Here is a 9205-nt window from a genome sequence, read left to right on the forward strand (position 1 = left end):
TCTGCGAGCTGAGCAGATGAAGCTGTGCTCAGCTAAAACCTTTGGCACCATTACCAGCTGAAATGGTTGACAGTGAAAATAACTTTACATTCATTATGATTCAAATGCCTTTGCATTATTTTCTTTTTACATTTTGCCCCGGGAGCACTCGAAAATAGAAATGCATCACAATCCAGTTGGAGGCAATTTTCTGGTATGAATCTTTAATGACAACATTCTTCAGGAGGATGAAGCATGCTGCAACTGATGAAGTGGACAATTCAAAAGCCTGCAAAGGGTTGTGATGAAGATCAAGCAACTGAACAGCTGACATAAGAAAAGACACCATCATAAAGCAAACTGAAATAAATATATACTCTACTCGGAGATACCTATTTTTACGATGTTACTGCAATTGTATACACACACATACATGTAAATGTGCATTTAAGTAATTGATATTATCCATGAAAGATAATAAAGATTTCTATACTTCTGATGGATGTTCACAGTCAATATAACTATTCAAAAACAGCACTGAAATACATAATACTATCTATGAAAATTTTATTCCAGTCCTGAATTTATGCAGGTGTTTGATAAAAGTGGCTCACTGATTGGATGGGCAGAGAAGATGATCCCCCAAAGAGGCTCGGAAATGTACATTCATATGCTGCCTACTGTAGTAAAATATGCACACTGTCACTCATTTAAATTGCACTAAATGTGCACGAGGCAGAAAATTGCTCTGCATAAGTATCCCCTGGACCCTCCCACTGGGCTGGGTCTCCTTTCCTTTCTCTCTCTAGACATCTCTCTTATTTGATAGCAGAGACATTAATTGTATAAATACATTATGGACATGTAGCACCTGGACGCACAGCAAAGCTAACATAAATATATGCAGAATAAACACATTTGGAAACGTGAATACTTTTGGTAGCTGTCCTTACGGCAGGCTGAGATGCACAACAACAGTGATGAGTCAGACTCACGGTCAGCTGACCCCTCCCCTCAGCTGAGTCATCGCTGACGTAGACACGAGCACTTTCACATCAGACATGTGACGAGACCTTGGCCCCTCCTTTTCCACGTCTAAGTGAATTTCTCTCTAGCTGTATCTATTTTAGATAGGTGACAGGCTGCCATATGGTGAAGCTGTTGCAGGGAATACAGATGCTGAAATACTGGTTCTCTCCTCCTTTCCCTTCCTCTTTCTCTCACTTGTCCATCTCTCTTCCTCTCCAGGCTAATCTATCTCTGTGTACTCTGAAGACAAGTGATGCATGTGCTATTGTGATGTTATCTGAAGAGGAAGTACAAGAGTAGGCAAAGAGACTGTTAGAACAGCGAAACCTCTCAGTTCTGTTGGAGTAAGTCAATAATAAGTAAATGTGGAATGATTAGGAAGTTTGTCTTTCCTCCTCGGCTGTGAGAAGTGCTCTTTTCACCTCCTCCTGTTACTCCTCCCTCTGGCCGGTTTGCTTTCTGTAGGCCTCATTGAGCAGCTGGATCTCCTCCCGGTAGCCGGAGCTCTCCTGCGTCTGCCGCCGGCTGTTCTGCCGGTGAGCCTCCACAGTGTCAGGTATGGTGATGTTGATGGTCTCTGCCTCGGGGTTGCCACTGCTGGGGATGAGCAGCGAGTAGGAGGCGGTCTCCCCCAGGTCGCAGGAGACGAAGCGGTTCTCCCTGCGTGAGTAGCGCAGCGAGGGGGAGCGGGCGTGGGTGGAGGACTGGCTGATGTTGGAGATGATGGACACGCTGTCCATGGCCTCCTCGTTGTCACAGATCTCCAGGACCTCAAGGTGGATCTTGACGTTGGTGTCTCCCACGCCGCCTCCTATGCCCATCCCCATCCCGATCTCCATGCCCATCCCGATGCCGCCGACGTTCCCGTCTCCGGCCGGACCTCCTGCCGGGTCGTCTGCACTCGGCTCATGGCCCACGGACTTGGAGCGATACACCTCCACCTTTTAGACAGATTTATTAGTTAGTTATTCATCAACAGTATGAGATTGCAGTGTAATTCAAATTTTTTTTCACCACAGGGTCATTCATGTCTCATCATATTTTACATTAACTACATGAATAATACATAATTTATGTCTTATTTCCCTTATATAATAATCCAAGAGATTTGTTATCAGGCTATTTATTTCTGTCTACTTCATCATTTCATCTTCACGTCCTCCATTAATCTTTTCAATTTACAAAACTCTACGTGAACCCTACAAATCATATGAAGTTCATGGTATTAAAAAGTTGTCTTTGACAGAAATTGTTAAACTGACAGTTGTTTAAGAGATAGTTTGACTTTGTGAAATAATCTTATTTGCTTTTTTGCTGAGTTAGATGGTTGATACAGCATATCTGTCTTAAGGGGCTATTTTTAAACCAGAGCCCAATTACCCCATGTTTTTGTGTCAAAGTGACTAACAGGGACTAACATTTTTTAAATTGGTCCAGTACTAAGTGAGAGCATGAGAGCACCACAGCCAGATGACTACTGCCAACCAAAAAGGAGAAAAAAATCCAACACTAAAGCACTTTTTCCTAAAGAATAATGCTGTTCCAAGAGTGGAGCTAACTGCTGCAGAGTAGAGCTAATGTTACATTTACAGGGTCAAAAGACAGAGGCTGTAAAGTCTGTAAAACCCTTTGAGGCAAATCTGTGTTTTGTGATTCTGAGCTATACAAAAATAATTGTATTGAAAAAATGTATGTTATTAGCTTAAGTAAAGCTGACCTGGAATAATACACACAAAAGCATGGCAGAATAATGGTAAAAACAATCACTTAATAAGCCAGCTGGAGTTAGAAAATATCAACTGATTCATTCATTCATTATCCTTAACTGCTTATCTAACTTTGGTCTCGTGGGTTGGAGCCATTCACAGCTGACACTGGACAGGAGGACCTGGACCCATAGCCCAGCTATTACCCATAGCCCAGCTATTAGCCATAGCCCATTACTATTACAGCTGGTCTCACTCAATACTGAGCTCAGAAACCTCTACAGCATGCATCTCCTTGCAAAACCACATAGTTTTGTTATTTGTTTGAGCCAGGCAGACTACAGTATTTTTTAAAGTCAAGCTAACTGTCTACTGTCTTATAATTAATAGGAATTGTAAACAGTTTTTACACTGCAAAAAAAAGAAATGTTGGGTGAACTCAAAATGTCAAGGCAACAAACTTCAATAACATTTTAAGTCGGACAATTAAACTAAATATTTTAAGTTTTGCTTTTGAGTTTGCTCAACTCTGAATTCTGATGTTTGTGTCATTTCTGTGTGGACTCCAGCTGGAGGCAGCACAGATACAATGAGACTTCAAGTGCAACTCGGAAAGTTGGCTTCTGCATTTGACCACCAAGAAACAAGAGTTAGCAGAACTATTGCTCCGTAAAGCCGCTAACGTAAAGATATAAGTAACAACAACTCACCAACTTGTTTTTGAGCAGACAACTGGCTTCCTTTGTTGTGCTAACTTACATTATTGCCCTAAATATCAATAATTAAAGTTCCAAGTTTTACCAACTTAAATAACTGTTTCAGGCCAAAAAATACAAGTTTGCTTTTTTGCAGCGTAAAGGGACAGAGTTGAGGTTCATTACCTTCTTGGCATTGTTGGGGGAGATTTTGAGTCCGTCGCTGCTGACCTCGTAGGTAGAGAGAGAGAGGGTCTTCCCTGTGGGGGCTTGCAGAGACACAGTGCCCTGAAAGGCACACAAGGGGATGGAGAGACCGCCTGAAGACCGCTGTGAGGGAAACAGGAAACCAATCCAGTCAACATCTAGCACAACATTTATTTACATATTAACTTGGCAACGCTCATTTCTTGAGAATATTATGATGCATATCATTAAATTCTATCTTGGCTGCTCATCACGTTATTGAAATGAAAAGGTTTTTTGCATCTTGTTCCCTTTGTTGAAGCTAATTGAGCTTAGATGGTGTCCATGGTGTCCAGAGCAGGAGATGTTTTGACCAAACATTTCTGTCCCACGAGTTAATGAGGCTCACACATCAACAGCACTCTGCTGGTAAAAAAAGAATTAGGGATAAACTACCCGAGATCTTTTAGGGGCTCAGCAGAAAGATAAATCTGCATGTTTTTATGAACTAATTAAATCAGAATAATACAGTTTCAGTGTGTAATAGCATCAATAAATGTCCTTCTGGGTTTCTTATCACTTTGCCATCATTTTTCAATTACAAGGCTCATTTTTATGACTCACATTTCTAATCATATTTCATTTTTCCCCATTCATATTTTCATAGAGATTAATTCACCACACAGTACATCAAAGTGAGTCTCTGTCAACATGATGTGTTTGAAAACATGCAGTATGAAACATGCATCCTGCCAGCAGGGGGAAGGAGAAGCTTCCTGTGGTTTGACAGCAGCAGCTCTCATTAAGCCCTCTAAATTATTTAGATTAGTTCAATGTAATGATCTGATTGTGACACAATAGAAACAAAGAGGATGTCAATCTCTTATCCTCCCTGACTCTTTGCATAATGTGAAGGGAGAGAGACTCAGAGGAAGAGAGAGAGAGAGAGGGACCGCCATGTTGAGCTGAAAACACACTGTCAAGTAAATCAAATAAAGCTCAGAAGCCTGCAGTGTGGGAAGTGCCTTGATGGATGTTTGTGTGTGTGAGCGTATTCTGGATATATTTACATGAACTACTTGTTTCTATTACATGAAATGTTGCAATTCTCCAATTTTCTAATATATTTTCATTTTGTTTAATTTGTGTAAAAAAACCAATGAGATTCCCATCAGCCTCAGCTGGACTTTGTATTGAGTACTAATTATCAAATTTTAGCCTGCAAAGACACTAAACTGGAATGGTGCGGAACTTCGTGAAAGCCACTGGTGCATTCAAGTGCACCTTGGTTGGTTCGTCTGCCTGGTTGAGAAGTCGTTCTTCCGATGTGGATCATTTCACAAGTCATGATGTGGAAACAACATGGGGGCTACAATGCAGATGTGTTGGATAATCTTACTCAGATTATTCTGACAGCACATGAAAGCGACAGAAGAGTGAAAATTAATATCTGTCTCTGCACCATGATTTAGATACGCTCCACATCTAATGGGTTCTTTTGGACCCCCTGCCAGCAAGTTTATTGAAATTTGGGCCAGTAGTTCTTTTACAATCCTGCTGACAGACAAACCGAACTGAAAACATTAACCTCCTTCACACAGGCAGCAAAGAAGATGAACATGGTGAATATTATAACTGCAAAACATCAGCATTTTCATGGTGAGCATGTTAGCATGCTAAATTTAGCATTTAGTTCAAAGCACCCACTATGCCTCACAGAGCTGCTGGCAGGGCTGTGGACTCTTTTTGGACCAATATTTTATCGCACAAATTAAAGTATGAAGATAAACCAGCTATTACACAGACAACACTGTTATTGATGCTTACAGATGCTGGCAGGTTATTGATTCTTCTTCTATTTTTCTGTCTATTCCAAATCAATATTTATTTTTCAATCTCCACCTTGTAGCCTATTGGTGAGAACAACATTTATTTACAAATAGTGAATGTGCTCTTAGATCAAATATGTTTCAGTTCTACATCTGAATGCACATTGCATCTGTTTCCCTCAGGGAGAGGGCTTGTGAACGTGCCCCCGGCTCTGTTCCTGCTAGCAGAGAGCATAAAGTCACAGAGAGGGTAAAGATGTCTTTAAGCTCTAATTCCACCTCTCCCTGTGGATGCTGAAGGCCAGAAGGGCGGACAGTACTGGGTAATGACATCTAGCCTGCTAACGAGGGAACACAACACCGTCCTGGCTGTGTAGCTCTATAAAGCCCAAACTATACAGGCTGGTGTGTATGTACATGTGTGTGTATGTATATATGTTTGTCAGTTAATTTTCTTTATGCCTTGTGTGACTGTGGTGGAAAAAGGAGGAAGGTTTCTGGATCACTGTAGCTTAACTTTGTTGCTAATTTGCTTGTATACAGTCAGTGTGTAACTGCACACACTGACTTGTATACTGTACTTGTATATACTGACCCCAATCAATGAATAAGGCCTCAGGGAGCTTAATATACACAGTTTGCTACTAAGAACCTGAGAAGTAGGACACACACACACATACACATACACAGTCACACACACACACACAAGCAGGCGCTGAGCATCTCAGACTTATACATGATGCAAAGTGAGTGCCAAAGCCAAGCTGTAGATGCATGCTCCATGGATTTTCCACCCTCTGGTGATTTCCAAACCAAAACATTTCAGACTTATAAGTAGAGCAGAGACAGAGAGTGTGTTTGTGCGTGTGCACATGTATACACACATGTTTTCACATCTGTTCATGTCCTCGTTACTTTTGAAACAAGCTCATAGTGTCATCGCTGCTAAAGTCACAATTACCATGCTGTCAGACTCAAAGGTAATGCCCGTGGCTGCTCTGCTGTTTCTCTGCAGCAGAGAGCTCTCCCATGTGTTTCTGGTATCTCTGATTCCAGGATGCATTAATCATTAAGGCTTTACTGTTTTTACCTTGTTTAACAATTCAATTGGGTCCCACAAAGCACTGAGGGAATTAAGCTTCTGGTATTACAAGAGCACAGGATGTCAACCACAAAGAGAGAAATGGATTAGAATGGATTAGTGGATAGGGCTTGAAGAATACTGTCTTCATCTGCATTGTTTACATTTAGTACTATTTGACTTCTGCTGGGTAGGGCAACTATCGAGTGACTGAGAAAATATTACGTTATATTTATAATAATATAATATTATTACATTTATGAGCATAACGTTCGGTCTTGGCAGACAGACAACTCTACACTGTAGATAACTGAAACATGAATCAAAGACGGATTGTGTTGAAGTTTTCATTCATTTTTCAAACACAGCTATGCACTAAAAATTCACAAACATAAGGGAGCTAACCTTCAGTGGATAAACCTCATTATTTCTGATCTTGAAACTGTAAACAAAACACCCAAAAACCCCACAAAAGACTGAATCAATGAACTGAGCTGAGCACTGAGAGATGGTGGATTTTAGAGAGGAGCAAGAATGAATGAATATTTGGTTTTGAAAGACAGGCTGACACTTGTGACTTAAATGGTATGCTGCTGATGGTATCTTGATCGATTGCTCTATTAGTCAAAATCCATTGATGCTTAGCACAAACAAAGATATGCAGACAGGGGAGTGGAGGGAGACGGAGGCAGAGGCGATTTTAAACATTTTATCTAAATTACATGCTCAGCTCCTTTTCTGTCAGCTTGATTATAAAGAGTCATATTCACAGAGGCAGAAAAATCTCCAAAGAGATACAGACCAACAAACAGAAAGCCAGACAGGCATTCAGATGGAAAAATATGCACATACTTCTCCAAAGCCTGGTTATATAAAGACTGCATCCTAGTTCAACAGCTGTGTGTCTCTGAATCTCCATACAGGTGCAATAAGACATTTAATTTCCCCTTGAATAAAATGTAAACACAGATTGAGCGTCCATCCATTTATGGTGCTGAGACAGTAATCACTTCTAAACAATGGTCTCTGCAGAGCATCTCCATATGTTGCATGCTAATACAGCAGTTGTTTACCTAGTTTAGGAAAGCAATAGAGTGCAAGTGTGGAAAATCAATTAATGCCAGCCATAAACCCCAGAATGACAGGTACAAATGACTTCATTTAATGGTTCAACATCAAACTAATAAACTAGTAACTGTGCAAAGAGGCGTACCTGTCTGGGTGTCCTCTCTGATTTACTCCTGCACCACTCCCAGTCTGTCAGCTCGATTTTCCGGCACTCCTCGTGCGACAGCCTCCTCTCCGGGCCCTCGAACACAGATGACGTGTCGGTGAGATTGTGATCCTGTTCTCGATGATGAGGAGGCAGCGAGGGCACGCAGCGGAAGCCGTCATCGTCTTCGTGGTTCTCATGAGGAAGTAAAGGACAATCAGCCTCTCCTCCACCGGCCACCGCTTCCAACGGAAGCTCTGCATGAGAGGAGCTGTCCACAGGGCAGGTGGTGCTGAAATCAAAATCAGGCCCCAGGCCGGCAAGCCCTCCACTCTCTAAAGCATCGAGGCGGGTGTTGGAGAAGTCACAGTTAAAGAGGCTGTGATAGGCAGGCTTCTCCAGAGGTGGACTGCTAGGAGACATGGTGGCGTGGGACAGCTTGTACACTCCGTAGCCTTGTTGGAATGAAAGGTTGAACTCAAATCTTCTTTTCATCACTGAGAAAAAAATCAATTGAGAATATTTTTTATTACAATGTTGGTACACGTTCCTCTTTATCACAACAGAGAAACTTTTTTAGAGGGTGTCTTTCATAGGGACACATGGTTTACCTGAGGGTTCCTGTGTTGGATCCCGTTTGCAGTTAATGAAGCAGCCGCATGGCATGTGGATCCATCGCTCAGACAGCACGAATAATGGGGTGACCGCGGGGGCAAGCAGAGTGAGGAAGAAGCTCAGCGTCTCCAGGGAGGAGCTGCGTGCATTCACGGCGTGGCGCACCAGCACCAAAGTCTGAATGAAGGGAAAGAGGAAATTAATTCACTGATTCAATATTTATGAGAAGTGTGAGGAGGGAGACACGTGAATGGAAATAAAGCCCATACTGGCCTTTTTTCTTTTTAAATTTTCTTATGTTTTTATATTCAAATATGCATATAACAATATGAGGGATGTGCACTCTTATTGTGTATGGCTTTACTAAATTGAGAATGTATACATTTAAATTGCTTATTAGAATAAGCGAGTATTCCTTTATGAATAGTGTTTCTCAGCCTGGTTGTGTTTATATGACTTGGCCCCAGCAACAGGTTCAGCACACTGATACTGAAATCATATATCTGTGAATGCAAACACCAAACACAATCCATTGTAGGCAAGAAATGTTTGTTTCTTAGAAAACATGGAATAAATCCCAACCACAGATATAAAACTCAGTTGCATTAGTGAAATATTGACATTTTCTGTGTTAATCATATCCAGGGATTTATTCATTTTCAGTGTTGAAAGTTTGGCATGCCAATTCTGTTTGCACATCATTGTCTGCTGGCAGCATTTATCACCTAAAATTCTTATTATTTTTTGTTTGAGCAAGAAGAAATGTTGAAACGGCAGCAGCCACTGTGTGGTAATCATGTAAGGTCTTTCACAGTGCGACCCGGTGATGCTGCCCTTTAGGTGTTGACAGAAACCTGCCAAACTCAGCTCAC

At 41.4% G+C, this 9205-nt stretch overlaps 1 protein-coding gene across 1 annotated transcript in view; it reads right to left on the reverse strand.

Moving 5' to 3' along the window:
* Positions 1-1439: 1439 nt before the first annotated feature.
* LOC131970277 (probable G-protein coupled receptor 149) overlaps positions 1440-9205 on the reverse strand; it is a 10044-nt gene continuing 2278 nt past the window's right edge. The window contains 4 exon segments of the mRNA XM_059331637.1: positions 1440-1949; positions 3596-3739; positions 7719-8215; positions 8330-8510. Coding sequence (XP_059187620.1) covers positions 1440-1949; positions 3596-3739; positions 7719-8215; positions 8330-8510 — 1332 coding nt within the window.

Source organism: Centropristis striata, chromosome 4 (genome assembly GCF_030273125.1).
Source record: "Centropristis striata isolate RG_2023a ecotype Rhode Island chromosome 4, C.striata_1.0, whole genome shotgun sequence".
In the NCBI taxonomy this organism is placed as follows: domain Eukaryota; kingdom Metazoa; phylum Chordata; class Actinopteri; order Perciformes; family Serranidae; genus Centropristis; species Centropristis striata.